Consider the following 25,249-nt stretch of genomic DNA (forward strand, 5'->3'; position numbering starts at 1 on the left):
ATTTCAAAATCATCTCCAGGACACTGTTTTTTACTTTTTCCTCAGCTAGATATTTGTTTCCCTATTAAACCTTACTCACAGCATAGATCACATTGTAGGCTATTAGTCTGTCTGTTCGTCACTTTGACTAGACTGTGATTTCCTTCAAGGAAAAGACAGTTTTGAACTGTCCTTCATTCCCAAAGGGCATGCCTGGAATATTTTAATGCTCACCAGGGTTTTGTTAAATAGAGATTATGTTCACAAAGGGAAGTCTTAGACAGAGGGGCCTTGTGGTTCAGAGCAAACCATGCATAGTATCTTTAAAACACTTGGCTTTACACACTACAGAGAGTAAGTGTTCAGTAAACACCATTCAAATATCTGATAAAACATTTGTAATAATGCTAGAAATAAAGAAATTTCTGCTGCGCATGATAGTGTGCGCCTTTAATCCCAGCACCCAGGAAGCAGAAGTAGGGGAGGATTTCTGTTGAGCTGTAGACTAGCCTGGTCTGCATAGAGAATTCCAGGCCAGCCAGGGCTACATAATGAGACCCTGTCTCAATTTTTTTTTCTTACCTACTTGTGTGGATAAATAAAGACTTTGTGTCTGACTGGGCAGCTGGGCTTTGAGTCAGCCTGGAGAAAAACTAAGAATTATTGGTTTTAGAGCTGGTGCTAAGAATTTCATTTTTCCCTCAACCGGACCACAGTTCCTGAATCTTATATACAATTAAGGCATGGGAGGGCTGTGCTGTGGGAGCAGTACACCCAATGTATAATGTTCCCTTTTGCCTGGGTTTTCCTCCTGGTTTCATACTGTTTTAGAAGCAGGGGGGGGGGGGAGGGGGAGAGAAGGGAGCAGAGGAGTACCAGGCTGAAGATGAGTCCTCCATCTCCTCCTTTCCTTCTCTTTGGCCTTGATTATCCTTTCTTTCTTTTTAAAAACAATCTATTTTTATTATCTTTAGTTATGCATATATGTGTGGGTACATGCACATGAGTACAGGTGCCCTCAGGTGCCACAGACATCCTCGGAGCTGGAGTTACAGGTGGTTGTGAGCTCTTTGACGTGGATGCTAGGGATCAAATTCAGGACTGCCCTTAATTGCTGAGCCATCTCTCAGGCCCCCTGATTAACCCTTCACTAGAGGTTGAGGCGTTTGTACAAAAGTTTGCCAGAAAGACTTAGGCTTTTTTTCATCAAGCCACATGCCCTATCTTTCTCTTGAAGAAACATTTATAGAACACTACTGGCCGGGATTAGGTGGAAGGGAAGAAGAAAAAAAATATGGTGTGTGTGTGTGTGTGTGTGTGTGTGTGTGTGTGTGTGTGTGTGTTGGGAAGCCAACAGCAGAGATCTATTATTGTCCCAGGTACAATACTTCCCTAGCAAGTCTTCGAATCTCATCAAAGTTGTGAGAATTAAAGGACAAAATACATATAAGGGGTTTAGAACAGTGCTTGGTATAGGGGCTAGGACAGACGTGCTTAAAAAAAAAATGTCAGCTACTATGTTATCCAGGGCTCCTCCACCCAGGCTGGGACCTGGACTTTTGCCTCAAATAAGTCCTCCAGGGCAGTCACTCTCACACTGAACGTGGTACTTTGCTCTGCAGGTGGTATCTTCTTAGAGGTTTAGCCTGGATTCAGGACTGTCTCACCAGAGGCTGGATGCAAATAGGATTCTTTTTCTTCCCAGCGTTGTTTCTCCTCTCAACCCTTGCCCCCAGTCCCGGTCAGCTGGATCACAGACTAGTTTCAGTCCTGGTTTGTATCCAGGTGCTCGGGCCTTTCTGGTAGCTCCAGGACTAACTAGACAATTACATTGAAAGACAGAAACAGCCCAATTTTTTTGGCACTGACATTTTAAACTGAGTTCAACAAGCATTTATTGAGCACCTAGAGCGTGCAAGTAAAGTTCCTTTAAATACATTTGGCTCTTAACTGTTTCAACTATTCAATTTGGATTAGTGCTGATTCATCTTTAAGGGTTTTATGAAGAATCAATATTAAAATGGAAAAAAAAATATTTGCACAGTTCTCTGCAAATATAAGCGTCTTGTGTGGATTATTGTTGCTCCAGTACTAATATTAATTGAAATAACAACAGCTCTGCTTCCCAGGCAGGCTGTAGAAAGCAGAAGGCAGCTGTAGGAAGACAGGAGACAGGCGGAAGAGGTCAGGGGAGGTGCCTTCACCACGTCCGGCCCAAAGAGGCGGAGCATGGAGGAAAGCCCCCCGAGGCCCCGCCCCATACCCCGCCCCCTCCCTCCGAGCGGCGTAGGCGGTTACCATGGCGATGACGTCTAGAGGGCGGGGCGGGGCGGGGCTATGGAGAGGAGGAGGAAGATGGCGGGAGGGCGGCTCTGAGGAGACCTCGGCGGCGGCGGAGGAGGAGAGAAGCGCAGCTCCGCGCAGCGCCGGGGCCCATGTGGGGAGGAGTCGGAGTCGCTGTTGCCGCCGCCGCCGCCTGTAGCTGCCGGAGCCGGGTGGGAGTGAGGGGGACACGGCAGGATGAAGTTCGCCGAGCACCTCTCCGCGCACATCACTCCCGAGTGGAGGAAGCAGTACATCCAGTATGAGGTACCCGCGGCGGCCGGGGTTGGGGCGGGCTCGGAGGGGCTGCCATCTCCCCAGCCGCGACCTCCGCCGCCGCCTTGAGCTCCCCGGCCGGGGCGGACTTTGACCCACCGCCGCGGGGAGCCACTGCGGCATCCCCGGCGCTTCTGGCCCCCGGCGGCCAGGCCGTCCTTTCCCCTCCCCCGCAGCCCTCTGCCGCCGGGGTAACGGATATGCAGGCGGCAGGCGGCGGCGAGAGGAAGGGCACAGCCGGGCTGGGGCTGGGGAATGGTGGTGGTGGGAGGCTGAGCCGCAGGTGTGCCGGCGGCCCGGGGTCGCGGCGGTTCGGCGCCACCCCCTCCCCTCTCACCCTGACCTCAGGTCCCCACCGCGGAAGATTACCCCCTCGCCAAGGTTAGGTGCTCCCCGCCGCTCACCTCTCGCCGAGGAATCGTGCTCTTGCAAGATAAGCCCCTCCAGCGATTGCCTTCATGCCACCGAGCCGGTCGTCGGCTTTACCCCCACTTGCCCACTGTTGACAAAGGCTTTGTAACAGGATTGAAACTTAGTGAAATGTCTGTCACCTAATGCAGTGGTTATAGTTTCCAAACGCGTTGAACCCAGTAGTTCTGTTTTGATAAGGAGACGGTTGTCTAGTCTTTGTACTGATTGCACGAACTATACAGAGTAACCACATCTTTGGATTTTCACTCTTCTCAGGTTTTGGAATGGAGGGAAGAGGAAGGATTGGCAAGAGGATTATTTAAAATTTCAGATTTTCTGCTAAGTTTTTGTTAGGGAGAAAATCACTGTAATGTAAATACTGTACCTTACTTGTGTATTACACGAGTCTAGTTCCTCCTTTCCTCTCAGTTTCTTCTTCCACAGCTTTTGGAGGGAGGGTATTTAATAGATAGTGTAAGGAACCTTGAATCAATATTGGGAATAGTAAAGACAGTGAAAACCACTTATGTATTTAGAAGGTAGGCTACCTGAAGGGTTTTAAGCTTGCAATAGGTTATTCTCAAAAGCTAGTAGCTCAGCTCTTGCGTAGAGAAAGACAGCCAGATCTGTAACCTCCAGGAATTCACATCTATGGTATGAGCAGGAACAAAGAGTATAAAAATCAATAGGAGCACACATACACACACACTGGCTAGGTTTTATGAATTAAAATACTTTGGATCCCTTTTTAACTTTATATAAATTTAGTGATAGGGTGGTTAGGCAACAGCAGTAAGTTCATTTACTCATGTAGCCAATGTAATAACTGAAGACCGGGGGGGGGGGGGGGAGGGTGTAGTTAGGTGAAACAATCTTGAAGATTGTAAAATAAGTTTATTTATAGTATGCTGTATTTAATGCTAGAAATGAATGGCTTATTACTAATACTTTCTGGTCAGTTTCCTTGTGGTGTTCTTTAGCCACATTCTGTAAGAAAAGGTTCTAACATTTCAGGCTGTAGAGTGTTGATTTATTGTTTGTAATAACATTCAGTCAGTTTTAAAACCTTGGCTAGAATCCAGATGGTGGGTTTCATTGAAAGAAGGGCCTTGGGTTTTCATCTTCCTCCCAGCACTTTCAGCACCACTGCCAGGTCTTCAGAGAGGCTAGGACTGGAGCGTGCCGAAGCACATCTTATTATTACATAGTATGCAATGCTTGATTTCTGGTCAGAGTAGCAGTGGCTGGATGGATCCTGTGATTCGTGTTAAGTATTTCAACATTGGACTGTTTCATAGAATTAACTTGGAAGATCTTGGACTAGAAGGAGAAGCATATGATTTAGTTTAAAAATGCAATTAACCCTTGATTTGTAATGTCAGCTTTGTGGCTGGAGTAACCACAGTGACTGTGGGACCCCTCAATTTACATAGTCTATTTGGTTACTATTATTTCTAAATGGATACTCTAGATTGGTCACAGAGGGACAGAATTCCTATGCTTCTGAGTGACTGCATTATCTTTCTCAGACCAATTATAAATTACTTTTTGAAAAATTCATTTATTGTGGCTAGTGGAAATCAAATCTATAGAGAGATTCCCTACTATGCAACTCCTATTCTTGGTAAATTCATTGTTCCTTAGGCAAGATGAAAAAGAAGGGGCTTTTTTCTTTGTGAGTTGGAACCATTAAAGACATTTGCATGGGAGTGTAGTCTTTGTGTTGTGTATTATTTCTAAAGATTTGGTGCTATTCCTTTAAAAATAGCATAAAGATGTGAGTAAGAATTTTTAAGGTCAGAATGTTAGCTACTTAAAAATACCAGGGAAGAGACTCTGTCTCAAAAAAAAAGAAGGTCAGGGAAAAAAGGTATCTATATTAAAAAGTTAGCTTTTGCCTGGGATCTTTGCTTGTAATATGTATTTTCGTGTAGTTGAAAATGATGCTCTACAAAACAGTTAGCAGAGCAGACACTTGGATTTGTTTTTCAAGCACTGGTGATGAAATTTTGATGTATTACCCTTAATTTAAGCCTAGGCTGCCTTCTAGTGCCCTGAACCAACATGAACTGTTCAGTTTCTTTGTTTATGTCAGTTTATTAGTTATTACTTGAGTTAGGTGGAGCTTTAGCTAGAAGCTGAACATTGTGTTTACATCTCTAGTTCTATGTAATATTTAATTATATGTAGTATTATGGATACATGGCAGCATCGTTAAGTGCTAGTTCTTGTGTATGTGAGCTGTGAGGCCCTGGAAAGAATGTTTGTGCTCTTCTTGTTTCCATAAAAAATAAATAAATAAAACAAACACATACAGGACCAGAGCCTTTTAAGACCTATTCTATTTCCTAAGTGTTTGGTTTAACTTTTAATTTCTTGAATTGCTAAAATTATTAATGATAGTATCACATCAACATCCTGAAAATTATTAGTCTTTAACTAAAAAATTGTGGCATTCATAGTCAGAATAAGCACAAAAGAATAGAGAGGCAAGGAAAGACCATATACAGGACATCTAGTTGATGTTTATAAACAATTTTACCAAGAATAAATACAAATGTCAGAAACTATCTTTGTTTCTAATAACCTGAATACAAATCTCAGGGTGGAAAATGGAACCTCAATAAGTGTTGTAACAATCCTTTCAAAAAATTTAGAATCAATGGTTGTATATTTTAGAGGTCTGTAATAGGTTAATTGAAATTAATTCAGACCAGTTTCATCCAAATAGACTAGTATGAGCAGATAATGTTTTACAGAATATTAACAAAAGAGGCAAATATTTGACGCCTTTGATTGCTGACATGATTTTTTTTCACCCTAGAGTCTTATGCTTTGGTTTCTCAGGAACCAAGAATGACTTTTTTCAGTGTATATTGTAGTAAGCATAAGGTACTAAAACAATGAGCTCTCCAAAGTTTAGGAATTGAAAGAGAATTTTAAAGATTATCTACTTCCTTGCTTTTTCAAGCAAAGAAACTCAGATCTAGAAAGGTTAATCCACTTGGCATCATATAAATGTGTGGAGACTCTCTCTCTCTCTCTCTCTCTCTCTCTCTCTCTCTCTCTCTCTCTCTCTCTCTCACACACACACACACACACACACACACACACACACACACACACACACGGCTAGTTTCTTGAGCACTGTATGTTTTCATATTAGGAACCAGGTCACATTAGCTGTGTGACCCTGATGAAATCACTTCCTCCTTCTGGGGTTTCAGGTTGTTCATCTGTATGTAGTATTGGAGAGCTGAACTTTGGTTTCTAAGTAAGCCTCATATAATCTAAGCACCCATTCAACTCTAAATTTCTGTGTTTTGTTATGGTTTAATTATGCTTATGAAGAGAGAATTTAAGGAGCTATTTTAAATCCTAATATAAAATTAATGTTAAAAAAATTATCTTTTAAAAAAACTTAATGAAAAGCCAGACATAGTAATGTACACCCTTAATCTCGGCACTTGGGAGTCAGAGGCAGGAGGATTTTTGTGAGTTGAGGTCAGCCTGGTCTACGTGGTGAGTTCCAGGACAGACAGAGCTACATAGTGAGACCCTGTCTTAAAAACAAAACAAAAACAAAACCCCCCAAATAAATAAATAAGCCAAAAAATTAATAAATTAAAAAAATGTTTTTAATTGAGAGTTTGTTGTGACTAGAAAACTCAGTGAAACCTTTTGTTTCCGTTGCTGGGGATTGAACCCAGGCCTTTGGGCATGCTAAGCAAGCCACTCTACCACTGAACTACATCTCCAGCATGAGACTTTTGTTTAACTTAAATAAACAGAAAGCAATGGCCATGAACTAATTTTCTTTTGCATGATCTGGAAGACGTACTGCATGAACTGCACTTCCCTTAATGTCAGGTAGAAGGAAGCATTGCTGTGGTGTTGTTATGATTTTCATTTATAGAACCCTCCCGTGGGAAAACTTGTGTTGCAGGCTTCAGTGTCTCAATGGTATTATGTTGATTAGTTAGGGTTCACTTGCCTTGCTGGAACTTGTTTGAAATTTCCAGTTTGGCCACCCGATGGGGCACAAACCACACTTTTTCTTTACGGGACTTCTGCAAATAAAAGTAGTGTAGTGTATTTTAAATAATGCTTGCATGTGATGGTTAGTGGTTGTTAGATGCCTGACATTTACAAATATGATTTAAATGAGTGAATAAAAGTAGAGACAGGAAGTATAACTGTTCTTTATTGTCTCTGTAAAGTATGCTAGGGTGAGTATCCTGGTAAGATTATACTTGTCCATCCATCCCTGAGGTTGGCTTTGGATCAGCTTTTGGGTGAAGGCCCAGATCATAAGAACCTAAGAATCTTATTTGACCTGGAGTGACCATGGAAAACTAGTCCTGGCTTCAGTCCTCATTCGGAAAACATTTGAGAGACCAAGTTATACTAGCTGGGGGTTTCAGGTACATGTGAATTTTAGGCCCCCAAACAGTGTACCCCAAACTCCATGGAGTAAGAGAAGATAGTGTTAAAACTGTTAGTTTTGTTAATTTTATGCATATGAGAAGGAAGAAATATCATTTTCCAAATGTTTAGTAAATGGGTTGTGTAGCATTTTCCAAGGAGGCTACCCACAAGTGTTAACATTCTGAGGGAGTCAGGGTTCCAGTGATTGCTCCCTTCTTTGTTCACTGTCAGCGGGTAGCGGTTAGTGCAGTTATGGGTGCCTAGGTAAATGAGTGCTGTGTAAATTTGACTCGGTCAGCCCAATTAGAGATGCTGTAACAGTAATACCAGTAATGTAAGCACAGTGAACAGCATGGCAGTGACAGCTGACACATCTAGAAATAGCCTTTAGCCAGACTACAGGTACAGTAGCAATACTGTGTTAGATCTGACAAAAACTTCACCAAAATAGCTCACAATTAATAAGAAACCCTTTGAAGTCAGAGTTTACATCCTCTGGCATCCACAATTAACTTACATCTCAAGTGTGCCTTGATAAGTCCAGTTTTCAGTTTGTATCCATCGTAATTAAGTTCAAAATTAAAGCAGTCTTGAGCCTTGAACTAGCCCTTTGAATTCCTGGGATAAATTATTTGATCAAAAATACTCATACAGGAAAGGTTTTTTAAAAAGCCTTATTATTGCCGGGCGGTGGTGGCGCACGCCTTTAATCCCAGCACTCGGGAGGCAGAGCCAGGCGGATCTCTGTGAGTTCGAGGCCAGCCTGGGCTACCAAGTGAGTTCCAGGGAAAGGTGCAAAGCTACACAGAGAAACCCTGTCTCAAAAAACCAAAAAAAAAAAAAAAAAAAAAAAAGCCTTATTATTGAAGGAGGCCTATACTATAATAAAGAACTTAGGTCAGAAATAAGGAGCTAAATAAGTCCTAACGTGCAGCTCTGTCATTGAGTATTTATAAATAGTGAACAAATTACTGCTTGCTGGTTTGTGCGTGCGTGCGTGCATGCGTGCGTGCGTGCGTGCATGCATGTGCACTTCTGTGTACAGGTATGTACCCACTTACGTGCATTTGTGTTTAGAAGCCAGAGGTTGGCATCAGGTATCTTCTGTTGCTTTCCATCTTATTATTGAGACAGTCTCAAAATATGGCTTTAGCTGGTCTAGAACTCACAGAGATCCATCTGCCTCTGCTTTCCTGAGTGCTGAGATTAAAGCCTGGCCCCACCTTATTCATTTGTTTGTTTGTTTGTTTGTTTATTTATTTATTTAAACAGTCTATCTACATGACCCTGGAACATGTACTGGAACTCACCATGTAGAACAGGCTGGCCTCAGACTCACAAGAGATCTGCTTGCCCTTGCCCTGAGTGCTAGGATTAAAGGTGTGCGCCATGACACCCAGCTCCTCCTTAGTTTTTGAAGATAGATCACTCACTATACCTGGACCTTGTGGATTTGACTAGACTGCCTGGCCAGAAAGCCTCAAGGATCCACCTGCTTATATTGCTCCTGTCCTGGAGACAGATGCATGTTGCCATACCATGCATGCTTTTACATGGATGTTTAGGATCCAAACACAGGTCTTCATGATTGTGCAGTGAGTGAGCTCTGTATCTACTGAGCCAAGGCCCCAGTCCTCCACCCAACAATTGGTCATTTGAAGATAGAAAGGTGGCATGCAATCACAGAGGAAAGTGGGGAAGTTCAGTCTCAATCCCTCTTCTTGCACCCCACTTCTCCACCCATACCCCTCTCCCTATCTTTCCATCCTCTTCCCCTCCCCCTTTCCAGAAAGGATTTCATGTATGCCAGGCTGGCCTTAAACTCCCTATGTAGTCAAGGATGACTTGATCCTCTTGCCTTTACCTCTCAAGTGATGGGATTATAGGTATGAGTTACCACTTCCAGTTTATGCCTTACTAGAGAGTGAACCCAAGGCTTTTCACTGGTGCTAGGCAAGCACTCTTCTCCATTGAACTATAGCTCTAGCTCCAGATATAAAGTGTGCGGTATGGAGGGTTTTTTTTTTTTTTTATGCCCTAGAGCAATTGTTTTCAAGCTTTTTAAATCCCAGGACATGTTGAAACTCTTAAAATTATAGAGGATGTCAATGTCTATTGATGTACTGTATTAGAACCTCAAACTGAGGTCTAATATGCAATATACAAGCACACCTTTTACTAGCCACTAGGAGTATAACCTGACATTTAATACAGCACCTGAAACTATCTTGTGTACCTGTGGGAGAAGGAAAAAAGCAAATGAGTGGTAGCATTATGAAGATTTTTTTTTTTTTAACACAGGGTCTCGACCTGTAGCCCTGGCTGACCTCAAACTCACAGAGATCCTCCTGCCTCTGCTTCAGGAGTGTCTCCCTAGTGCAGGGATTAAGGCATGTGCCATCATAATTGGCTCAGAAGTACCTCCTTTGAGCACAGGACTTATTTTAGGAAGTTAAGAGATGGCCTGAAAAGAAAAGTGTTCTGTTTTTACAAAGCACATGAGAGGATAAAGGACTCTGTAGGGTGAGGATTTCCTGGTGTCTGCCACACAGTGAAGGGCCATAGAGAAAGAAATTTGGCTTCCCTGGATGTCACCTATTCCGTCAGTAGAGCTAGAATTGAAGTTAAGTCCCATCCTGTGGAGCTCTTGTTTTTGTGAGGGAGTGTAAATAGCAACAGTGGTGGTGGTAAATGGTGATAACCCCAGCAGCTGTTGGTTGTTTGTTTGTCTGTTTATGTATTTGAGGACTTATGTCACACATTGTAGTAACACTTTGAAAGACATTTCTCTTAAGAGCAGGCAGTGTAGGTAGGCAGTTACTGCTGTCTCAGGATGGGGAGACTGAGCCTGTGAATGACTGTGTTGCTGCTCCTAGTTACAGGTAGCACAGATGAGATACTAAGAGGCCTCTCCTGACCTCTTCTTCAGTACCATTGACCTGTTTCTGTAGCATCTGTTATGTAGCATGGAAGCAATGACTGGTCTTTTCTGTCTGCTGGGTTTGGAAAGCAGGGGAGTCCTTCGTAGGACAGAATTCACCTCTGTTAATTTCTGTTTCCTCAAAGTGATCCTGACATTATGAATGAACAGCTAACAAAGGACCTAATGAAGATGAGTGTATGAAAAAGGGAATGAGTTGTGGTAAAAAGAGGAGATTGCTATTGACTTGCCTCAGTTGTGGCGGTTGGCTTCAAGGTTTACGTCCTAGAATGTTAACCTGTAAGGAACGTTCAGGGTTTTTTAGTTCACTTCTAATTTTTTGTTCAAGTGAGAATGGAATCATAGAGATTAAATGGTGAAGGTCATTTGGCCTGATCAGTGGCTGAGCTAACCATTACCCTGATTTATTTTATTAGCTTTGTATGTTAATGCAGAGAACAGTCTCTAAAGTCAGACTGTGGAGGTTCAGATCAAAGCTTGCCGGCTTACTAGCTTAGTGGATTCAGGCAAATTACTTGTCAATTACTTTTTCTTAATAAATTCATGTGTGTGTGTGTGGTGAGTGCACACTTGAGGAGCTCAGAGGACAACTTTGAGGAGTTGAGTGCCTCTTTCTACTTTGGGTCCTGAGGATGGAGCTTGCCATCAGGCTTGTATGGCAAGCTTGTATGGTTTTTTACCTGCTGAGCCATCTCCCCAGCCCATGTCACTTGACATGTTTGTGCTTTGGTTTCCTTTTGTGTCAATTAGCAATGATGATAGTATAATTCTGTAGGACTGTTATGAAAATTGTCATTTCCAAAGTTTATTTGTTCAATTGACATTTCCAAAGTCATTGAGACAGTCTCACTATGTAATGAGGCTGATCTTAACATGTTAGGTAATCACGGTACTACTGAACTACAGTTGTAGCTGGCTTTGAACTTTTGATACTCTGGTTTCAGCCTCCTGAAAAAAATCCTGGGATTGCAGATATGTGCAACATGCCTAGTTGTTGAGGATTAAATGAGTTGTAACAAAAAGTTCTTAGAACAATGCCTGGCATATAGTAAGAGGGATATATTAAAGTTCTTTTTTTTTTTCAAAGAGCTCAAGGATATTATGTAGTGCTTGGTTAGCAGTGTTTATATTAGGGAGATGGAGCCTCAAGCTTTATCTGTCAGATGTCAGATGTGGGTTTTTCTAGGAAATGGCTGTGTTCATTTGAGCTAATATTTCAAACGTCTATAGTATTTGTTCTGATGAATTGTTCTTAGCTTTTTTAGTATACACTAAGGAAGCCAGGCATAAATGATGATGTAGTTGTGAAATAAATTAGTTGTGATGGTCGTTTTGTAAATTCATTTATTTTGGCTAGCCAGTGTCAAGGTATTCTTTTGCTTTTTTTTTTTTTTTTTTTTTTAAAGATTTATTTATTATGTATGCACTGTTCTGCCTGCATGTGTGCCTACACACCAGAAGAGGGCACCAGATCCCATTACAGATAGCGGTGAGCCATCATGTGGTTGCTGGGAATTGAACTCAGGACCTCTGGAAGAGCAGTCGGTGCTCTTAACCTCTGAGCCATCTCTCCAGCCCTCTTTTGCTTTTTAATTGAAGTGAGAATCACAAATGCATTCTTAAATGGATCCAGGTGGCTTAAGTGAGCTTCTAATGACTGCTTAATATTAGTTCTTTGCAGTTTTATAATAAAAACAATAGTTTGTTTTAAAGTTAGCTTTAGAATTGGAAAAGAGCTTCTCAATACCTTGGTTTTTCAATGGCTAAATTGAAGACATACAGGTCACACACTGCCTGGGCAGCCTTACAGCTGGCTGCTGAGTTTTAGCCCAGCCATATAAATATTGCCTTTTGTTGTTGTTTTGCCTTAAAATTTCAAGGATGAATTTTCTTTGTTCAAATTAATAGATGTTCTGTGCTAATACATTTATCTGAATCTAATCTATTAGATCGCATTAACAGCCTAAAATGTTTTTTTCTGTATGCTAATTAAAATACACAGTAAATGATGAGACTCAGATATTAATGATACTGTTGTTTACTTACCTACATAAAATTAACCATTGCCCCCATTTATAAGGTATAATTATAGGTAGAAAGCCATTTGAATTAGGAGATAGGATTGAGTGATTATAGCAAGGCTTGCAGGGTCAGGTAGAAATGAAAGAACGACTCGGGAAGGTTAAGAAATGAATAGCCTATTCCTCTGTAACATTCCTCTATTTGTTTTGTAGCAAAGGTTACATGGAGACTACATTTCCTACCTTCCCAAGTTGCGAAGCCAAAGTCAGGGCAGTGTGTTTAGAGCAGTGGTTCTCAACCTGTGGTTTGCAACCCCTTTGGCAAACCTCTATCTTCAGAAACAGTTTACATTACAATTCATAACAGTAGCAAAATTACAGTTATGAGGTAGCAACAAAATAATTTTATGATTTGGGGGGTCACCACACCATAAGGAACTATATTAAAGGGTTGCAACATTAGGAAGGTTGAGAACCACTGGTCTAGAGGATATTAGAGTGTGTATTAAACATATTCATTATTCATGAGTGCCCCTCTTCTTTTTAAAACAACAATAATGATGATAATAACCACAGCTAATGTTTATTGAGGGCTCTGGTGTGCACTTTAATCTTCACTATCCAAAGTATGGTATTATTCCTGTTAGGAGAAAACATTGAATTTTAGGATGAGTACATTGGCCAGGGTTGCATAGCTGGAAAGTGCTTAGAGCTAGAAAGCAAAAGCAGGTGTGTCTTATTTTAGAGACTAGGTTCCTAACATGGTGAGCCACAGTGGGCGTTATGCAAGGTGCGGGGGGTAAAGGCAGTGAGCACTAGTTTTCACCTTTGAGTAATTTGTAACTTACATGGTCTTCTAATTTATATATATTTTACACACACACACACACACACACACACACACACACACACACACACAGAGTTTATTACAAAAGAGTGGCCAATTGATTTTGCCCTAGAGAGCAAAGGTTTTACATTAGATCTACAGTGGTGTTATTTTAGTAGGATACAAGAGAGTGAATACAGTTTTATCATACAGGTAAGAAGGGAAAGGACGCTAGAGGCAGCATAGGCAGAAAGAATGGATTGAAGAATGGCATAGGTAGGAGTTTCCAGATGTACCTAATGGGATTCGATTTTAGTAGAGCATTGGACGGTCTATAGCGTGAACTTGGAAAGGATCTGGGAGGGGTTAAAAGGCCCGGAACACTGTGAAGTTAAGATATATTCCTGGGTATGAATTGTAAATATTTATTTACTTATTGACAGGATCTCAGTATGTAGCTCAGACTCTCCTCAGAGTTGCCATCCTCCTGCCTCAGCCTCCTAAGTGCTATGATTATAGGCATGTATTACCATCCTTGGTCCATAAAAGATTTTAAAGAGATGACACAACGTGGTGTGTGTGTGTGTGTGTGTGTGTGTGTGTAATTTGTATCTTACATGATGCTTTAGACAAATTATGATCAAAGACAGGAAAAACAGATAGTATAGTAAAAAATTATGAAGGTTTGAATCAGTGTTTTATTTAATCAGTTTTATATGTAGTCCACATTTTAAATAAAATTGGGGTGTGTTAAAATTAATGCTATATCATTTTTCAGTTTGACATGGTGTTTCAGTCTTAGAAGTATATAAAACAATGATGTGTGCTGCTGTTAGTGGCTTTTTAGATTTGACGTTATAATGTAACATTTGCCAGATGCTTATTGGGTGTCAAGCAGGTAGTAGATATTTTCCATCTAGCGTCTCGCTCACTGTCTGTCACATTTAACTACTTATATACTCGTTGAATGAAGTTTCTTATGTGATCTTTACAACAGGCCTATTGGCATATAGGTATTTATCCTATTTTTGAAGAAACATAATCTTATATTTTAGTAGTTGTCCAAGGTTGCATGGTTAGTTTAGGATGAACTAAGATTATGAACTCAAATTTGTCTTAGTCCAGATTCTTTTATTTTTAATTTTTTGAGATTATAATACAATTATGTCATTTTCCCCCTTCTCTTTCCTCCCTCCAACTCTTTCATGTACCCCATTCCCTTGCTCTCATTCAAATTCGGTTGTGTTATCACTGGTATGTTTTCTGTGCAGTGGTTCTGCTGAGTAGGAAAAGAATTGAAAAGGAAGAATTGGTTTTTGAGATATTTGGAAGTTAGGACTCTCAGGGCATTTGCTACAGGGACTAATAAATGCTGCTGGAATTTGAATAAAAGGTGTCATTTGAGGTCAGTGCCTTGCTTGGGAACACCATTTTACTGGTTGCCAAGAAGTTTCACAGAATGTCTTTACTTTGGTGAATTCACTGTGTCCCAAGTTCCGATCTGAATTTGATCTTTTCATGACCCTAGATTGATGGGGCTTGGCCTATTGTATACAATTAAGTGGTTGGCTGAATTTTGTAAGTTCACAAAGGAGCGATGTTTAAATACCCATGTGCCAAATTGTTTATTACTATGGGAAATGCACTTAGCATCCACATTCTAGACTAAAGCAGGTTTTCCTTGTCATCAAATTGTTTGTCTGTTCTCTCCACCAACCTATTGAGAGGAGATAAATTTTGAGACTGGCTGAGCATGTGATTAGAAGGCTACAGTTAATGATGTACTCATTTCATTCTACAAGGCCAAGGTCTTACACTGTTTGGATGAATCAAATTCTTTGTGTGATATCTTTTTTACTGAAATATGCCTGGATATGCTGCCATTGTTACTGTTTTGAGATGTCCTTTCCCCTTTAGTGTTGATCTTCCCTAATGTATTTTCTTTTTCTTTTTAAGATAATGTTAATGCCGCAGCACATATGCGCATGCACTCACACTCGCATAAATGTTAAAGAATGTTTAAAAAAGGCAATGCTAATAAATATCTATACTGATATATGAATGTTTTGTTCACAGCTTTGTTTTTTCCAGTACTAGGACTTGAACTTGGGGCCTTGTGTATGTTATGCAGGCATTCTACCACTGAACTACATCCTTGGCCTCTGCCTAGTTGGATTTTAAGAGATTAATTTGAAATCTGGCTTTATTATTTAATAGTTATAACCCCTTTTTGAATCTTAGATTCTACCTGTAGAACAGGCTTTCTCAGTAATTGTGATGCTGTAGGCAAAACATCTGATCTGTATATTATAGGTAGTGATAATGTATTACTTATTACCAAGCCGGGGCAGACACTTGACTGCTATAGGTTTTATCACTGGAAGGCATTATTTGGTTCTAGGGAAAGCAGCATTGACAATTATCTTGATAGGTAAACTGCAACACAGCACTATGCAGTAGGACTTTGAGTGATAGAGGAAATGTTCTGTATCTATGTAGTCCAGTGTGTGGCCATGAGTACATATGACGAGTCCTTGAAATGTGGTTCATGAGACTGCAGAACTCAATATTTAATTGTAGCTAATTAAAATTTTAATAGCAACATGTGGCTAGTGGCTACTGCAAAGCTCAAACTTTTATTATTCATGGCCATGACAAGGACTGAGTATCCTAGTTTAGATTCCTTTTATTTCTTTTTTTTTTTTTTAAAGTTTTTTATTTTTTATTCTATTCTTTTAAACGCATACTTTAAATTATATATATTTATAGAGGATGAGGTGATGTTTGATACATGTACACTAATATTCAAATCAATATTAACATTTTTTTTTTAATTTTTATTTTGCAATACAATTAAGTTCTACATACAGGCACAGATTCCCTTGTTCTCCCCCCTCCCGCCCCCCTCACCTTCCCCCCAGCCCGTCCCCCATTCCAATCTCCTCCACAAACTCAAAGAAAAAAACATGATCATCTCACTAGATGCTGAAAAGGCATTTGACAAAATCCAACACCCCTTCATGATAAAGGTCTTGGAGCGATCAGGAGTACAGGGAACATACCTAAACATAATAAAGGCAATTTACAGCAAGCCAACAGCCAACATCAAATTAAATGGAGAGAAACTCAAAGCAATTCCACTAAAATCAGGAACGAGGCAAGGCTGTCCGCTCTCCCCATACTTATTCAATATAGTACTTGAAGTTCTAGCCAGAGCAATAAGACAACATAAGGAGATTAAGGGGATACAAATTGGAAAGGAAGAAGTCAAGCTTTCCCTATTTGCAGATGACATGATAGTATACTTGTCCTTTTATTTCTTTACACCTTTTTTCTGTCCCTGATTCTGGGTTCCCTAGCATCCATGATAGCAGAGGCCAATATTCTAGGCTTGTCGTTGGCAATGGCTGTCCAGCAGCCTTGAATCAAGGTCTAATTTTTGAAGTGTTGGAGATCATTTCTCAAAGATTGGTCCAATGACTATTTGCTTTAGAGCCACTCAGGCTGTGTGTAAAAACAGAAACGCAGTCTAGAGAGAAGGCTCATCCTTTAAAGGTACCTGCTGCCAAGCCTGATTACCAGAGTTTGATGCCTGGGACCCACACAGTGAAAGGAAGGAACTGTCTTGTGGAAATTGTTCTCTGACCTCTACTGGCACACTGGGGCACTGTGCACCCTCACTCCACCCCAGCCCCCCCCCCCCACACACACTAAAAGTAACAGTCCCTATAAGCTGAATCAAATCAGCATGAGTTCTGAGTTCTGACTCAGAAAGATGTAACTTTCTCTTTTCTTTTGTTCTGTCTGTTTCTTTCAGCTGCTGGCCAAAACTTCATGGGCTTTTCACACTCCCTTAATTTAAGCTCCCTCACCTCCATGTGGTTATGTGCCTCCATGTCAAGTGGCATGGCTTTGATTCTTCTCTCCTCCAGTTTCCTCCTCTGGGTAGCTGTTGAGATACACAGCTTGCCTGCTTAAGGGTGTTTTTCTTTTAAACTCTAATAAAAGTGTTCTTGAGCTTCAAGAGAAAAAAAAAGTAATTTACAGACCTCAGAAGTGTAAGTATCTGGACCCCACTAAATCTGTGGAAAGTAGAATTTCTAGAAATCAGACTACATATTCTGATTAAAAAAGAATACAACTTTCTGTAAACCACTGAGATGATTCTTATTATTAAACTAATTATATTTGTTATTTTCATAAACGGAAAGAACATTTATGAAAAGAACAGATTCATTTGTTACAATAGGAGATTTATAAGTTTGTTATTTCAGTGTGTTGGTGATTAATTTTACAGTTAGCATCTTTACTAGGAGACTTAGTTTCTAATGTTGCTCATGTACTGGGTTCATGAAAATTTTGTTCTTTCTCACAATTCCTATAGGCGTGTAAGAAGAGTAAATCTGCTTTGTTTGTGAAACTAACCTAGAATAGCATTTTCTAGTGTAGAGTCAATAGCCTCTATACTTTAATTAAAGAATTAAAGATGGATAACTACCTTAAAGCAAACTCACAGGAGGATTCTTGATCTAAAATAAAATAGTAAGTGCTTGACTTTAGAGATCACTCTTGAGTGATATATGCAAATGAGCTCTGATGAGGCTGTTATGTAATTACCATCCTATTCACATGCCATTGTTTAAATAACGGATACTGGAACAGAGAGACAGAGAGGCAATATCCTAGTTATCCTCCAATTGTTTTCTCTCTCTCTCTCTCTCTCTCTCTCTCTCTCTCTCTCTCTCTCTCTCTCTCTCTCTCTGTGTCTGTGTTATGTGTTGTATGTGCACATGTGCCTGTGGATGCTTGTACCCGTGTATACTCAGGGGTCAGAGGAGGACATCAGCGTCCTACTCTATCACTCTCCACTTTATTCCCTTGAGACACAGGGTCTCTCAGTGAACCTGGAGCTGTTCTGGCAGCATGTAAAGCCCAGGATTCTCCTGTTTCTTCCTCCTACAGTTCTGGGATTACAGGTGCATGTCACTGCATCCCACTTTTTACATTGATGCTTGGAATTTGAACTCAGGTCTTCATGCTTGCCCAGCAAGCACTTTTACCCACTGAGCCTGTTCCCAGTCCCTCTAGTTATATTTTCTTAGTAGGCATGTTCTTAGTTATGAGGGTTACGGGGAGAAATCAGCTTGGCATCCTGCCATTAGTGTATGCACTTCATTTTCAGGCTATGCTTGTCACCTCTGTCCTCTGCTTGGTCTACAGGAACTATCCCAATCCTTCCTCTCTCCTTTAATTCAGTTTCTTGGTCTAAATGATGTTAGTGTCTGGTGGGATATATGTTGTGGTAAGCCAGGAGTAGACCTGTTAACTACTTTATTCAACCACTCCTATATTTAGCCTTTTCTTTAACTTTGCCTTCTCAACCACATGATGCTTCCAGTGCCTGGCCTGTTCTGGCTTTAGAGACTTGAATTGACTTGCTTCCTGTTAGGTTCTACTCTGAAGGTATTTCAAATTTTCTGTGTTGTGTGGTCAGCCAGTTTATTCTTCTGCCTGCTCTCTGTTTTGGGCAGGTGTATTAAACCTGCTGCCTGCTATATCCTTCCCCATTTTTTCCTGACAGCTTTATACCTAAAAGCTTGGAGAGGGAAAAGAGATAAATATATTGTGTTACTTAGGGTTTCTATTGCTGTGAAGAGACACCATGACCACGGCAACTCTTTTAAAGGAAAACATTTAATTGGGGTGGCTTACAGTTTTAGAGGTTTGGTCCATTATCACCATGGTGGAACAGGGCAGCATGCAGGCAGACATGGTGTTGGAGAAGGAGCTGAGAGCTCTGTATCTTAATCTGCAGGCAACAGGAAGTGAACTGTGTTACTAGGCATAGCTTAGCTTGAACATTGGAGACCTCAAACCCCCCACCCCCACCCAGTGACATACCTTCCAACAAGGGCATACCTACTCCAACAAAGGCACACCTCCTAATAGTGCCACTCCCTATGGGCTTATGGGGGCCAATTGCATCAAACTACCACATGTATATAGTCAACCTGTCATATTTCTAGAATATACACTCACTATTTGTTAGAGTTACTCCATTACCTATATTAGTACTATTACTTGGAATGGCTAGGAGAATCATTTAAAACTTTGGGGGCTGAGAATGATAGCTGGTAGAATATATGTATAACAACAGAACTCTGTTGTTCAATCCCCAGTATACCACTCCCCAAATTGAGAGTGATGGTACCTTTCAGGATTTATGTTAAAATAAGTGTTTTCATTTAGTGTTAGTAATTTGCTTCAAATTAGTATCAAACATTTGGGTTGTTTGACAGCATTTAATATAGTATATTGAAGGGAAAAATGAACAAAGAATTGATCACTGGATTTGTTGACAGCTGGAGATGTGAGAGTGTTTGTCTAACATGGGCAAGGACCTAGATTCAGTCTTAGCTCAAAAACCAGAAGTGACCAAAGGGGGTCAGGGGAGAAAGAAAAAGTTAATCTGGTTTCACATGGAAACTTTAACCTTCTTTTAAAATGACTAAATGTCAGTGAGATCTGCTGCTCTGACAAGGAGACATTATTTAGAAGAGGAAGAGAGATTGAAGGCAGTGAACAGCACAGGTGACATTTCATGTCTGTCTTCTGTTGCATATAAGTGAGCTTCAGGGATTAATTTAGAGAAGTTTCTTTTTCATTTCTTTTTTTGCTACTCAGTAAGTTCATATTTAGCACTAGGTTTTTGATATTTTCTCCCATTTTTCTAATAGCAGGTAACAAAACTGTCAGTAAACAGAAGAATTGCTACATCTAATTACATATTCTATACATCTTTTGACTAATCTTCTCTGTGTAGGATAAGCTTATGTTTTGTTAGGTGAATGTCTCAAACTTTTCTACTATTGAGAATTTATTAGAAAGGACAGAAAGTTTTTTCTATAGGTTTTGATTGCATTGTACCCAGGGCCTTTAATAGTTTTTGTTCATTCATTTGTTTTTTAAATTTCTGGGACAGGATCTCACTATGTAGCCTTGGCTGGCTCAGAACTTACTATGTAGACCAGGCTGGCCAGGAACATACAGAAATCTGCCTGTTGCTGCCTCTGGAGTGAAAATTTTGGTTCTTAGTAGAGTGATTTAGAAAGTATGTTGATGTTTGACATCACTTAAAATAAAATTGTGTTAGCTCAGATAGGGCAGGTTATTGTGCATATCTGTGTCACAATTTTCTCATCCATAAACTATAGAGAACAAGATTGTCTTTTTAGGAGGGTTATATGGAAGGGAATGAATTGATAAGTATAAAGTGTGTAGACAGTGTCTGGGTATATAAGTATACCTTGCTAGATTGTTGTGAGAATTAGATGTAACAATATTTGAAAGTGGCCTATATATAGAAGGTTATAGTTGTTATTTTCCATCATATATATTTACATGTTGTTACTCAATATTTTTACGTAATACTACCCCTTTTCACTGTCAGAAATTTTCTTAGAAACCAATTGATGACAGCTGGGCATTTAGATTCATTTACTGTGCATGGGATGTGGCAGAGATTCATGTGCCAGAGGCTCGGTTTCTGTGGTGGGATGAAGTTTTAGATGTGAGATTCTAAAGGTGAGGCCTCTAAAGGTGTTTAGGTCATTGAGGATGCCATCTCGGGGAGAGATTCATGTAGTTCTTATATGATTCAGGTTAGTTCTTGTGAGAACATTGTTAGAAAAAGACCAAGCCAGGCCCTGCCTTGCTCTTCGGCTTCCTGTGTCATCGTGTGCTCTTTGCCTGTTACGTGTGCTCCAACATGATACCATCTGCCATGTTTTGATGTAGCCAGAGTGTCTTCACCCAACTGAGCAGATGCCAGTGCCTGACTTTGCATCTCCAGAACTATGACTTAGTAAACTCTTAAAAATGGGAGTTCTATTCCCACACGTTTCCTAAACCAACAGCAAGAGTGGCAGTGCCACATTCAAGTATCTTCGACATTGAGATACACCTTACACGTGCCACAGTTTAGTTGGTAATGTTTTCCTTTCTGAATGGTACCTACAATAACTGTATTCTGACGAGATGGTCTCAAAATGTAGTGGTAAGTTTGTAGGAAACATTATCTATAAAGGTAAAACCTAGTCTCTTAAAGGGTTTTAACATTGAAACTAGATTAAAAAGAGAATTTATAGGCATATAGGCAGTAGCTTTGTAAAATTTAGTTTCCTTTTGAGTTTACTTTTATTTTTTGGCTTTTCACCCCTATATGATGACAAACTTGTACTAAGAAGAGCAATTAGCAGTGTTACATTTTGGTAACTATTATATTTGACCAAAAATCCAACACATTTTACTAAATTAAAAAGTCATAGTATATATTTAGGAAGCCTAGGAGGCAAAACCTTGAAAATTTTTTCTGTGCCTAGTGAATGAAAGAGATTTGAATTTTATTTAAAAAGGAAAGATAATGAAATTTGGGATAACTGAGAAAGGACTTTGCAATTTGGTATCTCATGAAACTGGAAACACTATAAAATAGTTTAATAAAAGTAATAATCAGCTAGCACTTAAAATTAAGTGATGAGTCAGTATAGTTTATAAATACATTTTAAACGTATACTTTGTTGGATGCTATGGCTCATAAAGGTTGAAGTGACATTGTACCCCAGGAATGTATGAGTGAGCCATATAGATGTCAGCGGTAGAAGAATGCATCTTATCAGTTTTAATTTTTCATCAGAATAAGAGTCGTAGACAAAGACATGTTGTTTTAGTCTTCTGTCAGATCTGTTCTAGCTCAGCTATGAATGACTGTTCAAGGGCATTTGAATTGATATAAGTTAAATTACAGTAGTGGTAGCTTTGACATAGGAATATTTTTTTTTCATTATCACTAAATAAATAACTTGAAGTTGCCATAGTTTTCCTTTCTATAGTTTTTCTGTATTTTTAATTTTTAAACTATTTTTATTTTGTATGTATGAGTGTTTTACCTGCATATGTCTCTGTATCATGTGTGTGCCTGATACCCACAGCCAGAAGAGGGCATCAAATCCACTAGGCTTGGATATACAGTAGGTCATGGTATGACATGTGGTTGTTGGGAATCAAATCCAGGTTCTCCAAAAGAGCAGCCAGTGTGCTTTTAATGCTAACCCATCTGCCCAGCCCCAATAGTTCTTTTGCTTTTGTTTCTGTTTTTTGAGATAGAGTTTCTCTGTGTAGCCCTGGCTGTCCTGGAACTAGTTCTGTAGACTAGGCTGTTCTTGAACTCATGGAGATCTGTCTGCCTCTGCCTCCCGAGTGCTGGGATTAAAGGCATATGCCACCACCACCTGACCAATAGTTTTATTTTGTTTTTAATGTAAAATTTTAGATTTTATTTATTTATTTATTTTATGTATATATGTGAGTACCTGCATATATGTCTGTGTACCATGAGTGTGTAGGTACCCACAGAGGCCATAAGACAGTGCTGGATTTCCTGGAGCTTGAGTTACAGACAGTTGTGAGTTATGTGATGTGGGTGCTGGGAGGTGAGCCCAGGTCCTCTGCAGGAGTAGCAAGTACTCTTAGCCACAAGCCATCTCTCCAGTCTCACTTTTTTTTTTTATAGTCTTTAATTTTATAGGAATAAAAATTTAAGCTACTTTGATCAGAACAAACCAAAGATGTTACTTATGATCTACTAACAGGTACATTTGATTATATAACTTTTTTTTTCAAATCTAGCTTGATGTATTAATTATCTGTAGCATTATGGCAAGTTGTTACAAAATGTAATGGCTTAAATTAATAAACATGTCTCATTTCTGTGTGGCAAGAATTTGGGAGTGGCTTAATCATGTGGTTCTGTAAAGTTGTCAGTGCTTATCTGGAGCTGAGAAAGCAGTGTGGGATGGCTCAGTCGGAGGGCTTGCAGGTTTGTGCTGCACTTTTTACGAGGCCTCAGCTCTACTACATGGAGATCTTGATAGGGCTACTTGAGGTTTTCTTGGCTGACTTTCTCCGGAGTGGGTGATACTAGACAGAACAAGAAGGAAAACACCATATCTTAAGATCTATCTTCGGAAGTTCTACCCTGGCACCCTGCAGTATTCAGTTGCTTACACAAACCTGCCATCTATAGTACTGGAGGGGGTTGCACATGAGCACTACTACCAGGAGGCAAGGAGTATTAGAGATGATTTACCATGCTTCTTACCAAAACCAAAACCAAACTAAAGACACAGGAAAAAATTAGAAATATGGGAACAATCAGAAAAATTTGAGGCCAAGATAGACGTTTGTTTTAGGAAATAAGATCTTACTCCCAATCATGAGCTATTTATTATCTTTCTCAAAGAAATGCTGATTGTAAAGTGACTAATATTTAGCAATACTTGGGCAAAGTACTTCAATAACCTTTCTGAGTCTCAGATCTTTAATTGGTTAAATGAGAGTCATATACTTAAAGAAGACTTACAAGTTTCTCATTAAATAGTAAATTAAAATATTCATAATATCTGATGATAGGCATTCAAAAAATATAACTATTATTACTTTTATATATTTGATGGTAATCTTCATTGGCAACTTGACTGAATTTATTTTCATCCAAAAGACATACCTCTAGGAGTGTTGGTTAGGGCATTTCCAGAAAGGTTTAAGTGAATAGGGAAAACCTACCATGACAGTTGGTGGCACCATTCCATGGGCTGGGGTTCTGGACTGAATAAAAAGGAATAAAGAGGGAGCTACCTGGGTAACAGCATTCATCCCTGTCTGCTTTCTGACCGTATGTAACAGGACCAGCTACCTCACATTCCTGTTGCTGTACCTTCCTGCTATGATGAACTCTATCACCTTAACCTCTTTACAGTGGACTCTATCACCTTAACCTCTTTATGATGGACTGTATCACCTTAACCTCTTTACAGTGGACTCTATCACCTTAACCTCTTTATGATGGACTGTATCACCTTAACCTCTTTACAGTGGACTCTATCACCTTAACCTCTTTATGATGGACTCTATCACCTTAACCTCTTTACAGTGTACTCTATCACCTTAACCTCTTTATGATGGACTCTATCACCTTAACCTCTTTACGAAGGACTGTATCACCTTAACCTCTTTACGAAGGCCTCTATCACCTTAACCTCTTTATGATGGACTCTATCACCTTAACCTCTTTACGGTGGACTCTATCACCTTAACCTCTTTACGGTGGACTGTATCACCTTAACCTCTTTACGGTGGACTGTATCACCTTAACCTCTTTACGGTGGACTGTATCATCTTAACCTCTTTACAATGGCCTCTATCACCTTAACCTCTTTATGATGGACTCTATCACCTTAACCTCTTTACAGTGTACTCTATCACCTTAACCTCTTTATGATGGACTCTATCACCTTAACCTCTTTACGAAGGACTGTATCACCTTAACCTCTTTACAATGGCCTCTATCACCTTAACCTCTTTATGATGGACTCTATCACCTTAACCTCTTTACGGTGGACTGTATCACCTTAACCTCTTTTCGGTGGACTGTATCACCTTAACCTCTTTTCGGTGGACTGTATCACCTTAACCTCTTTACGAAGGACTGTATCACCTTAACCTCTTTACGGTGGACTCTATCATCTTAACCTCTTTACGATGGACTCTATCACCTTAACCTCTTTACTATGGACTCTATCACCTTAACCTCTTTATGATGGAATCTGTCACCTTAACCTCTTTATGATGGAATCTGTCACCTTAACCTCTTTACGATGGAATCTGTCACCTTAACTTCTTTATGATGAACTCTATCACATTAACTTCTTTACTATGGACTTTATCACATTAACTTCTTTATGATGAACTCTATCACATTAACTTCTTTCCCCCCTTAAGTTGCTTTTGTCAATTGTTTCGTCACAGCAAAAAACAAAAAAGTAATGTGGAAAATTATTACACAGAGTCTAATTGTTGCCATTATAAACCTGACAATGTGAGTTGTTGGTTGTTAGTTGATTTGTGGGAGAAATGTGCAAGTGTTTGGAGCTTTGGACTAGAGACAAACCCTACAATGCTCTAGGTGGAGCTTACTGGGCCATTTTG

At 39.9% G+C, this 25,249-nt stretch overlaps 1 protein-coding gene across 1 annotated transcript in view; it reads left to right on the plus strand.

Moving 5' to 3' along the window:
* The first annotated feature begins 2,324 nt into the window (after positions 1–2,324).
* Positions 2,325–25,249, plus strand: part of Xpr1 (xenotropic and polytropic retrovirus receptor 1) — a 155,273-nt gene continuing 132,348 nt past the window's right edge. Inside the window, exon 1 of the mRNA XM_059281110.1 lies at positions 2,325–2,568. Coding sequence (XP_059137093.1) covers positions 2,500–2,568 — 69 coding nt within the window. The 5' untranslated portion in view covers positions 2,325–2,499. The remainder of the gene's footprint in view (positions 2,569–25,249) is intronic.

The sequence above is a fragment of the Peromyscus eremicus genome, chromosome 15 (assembly GCF_949786415.1).
Source record: "Peromyscus eremicus chromosome 15, PerEre_H2_v1, whole genome shotgun sequence".
Lineage (NCBI taxonomy): Eukaryota > Metazoa > Chordata > Mammalia > Rodentia > Cricetidae > Peromyscus > Peromyscus eremicus.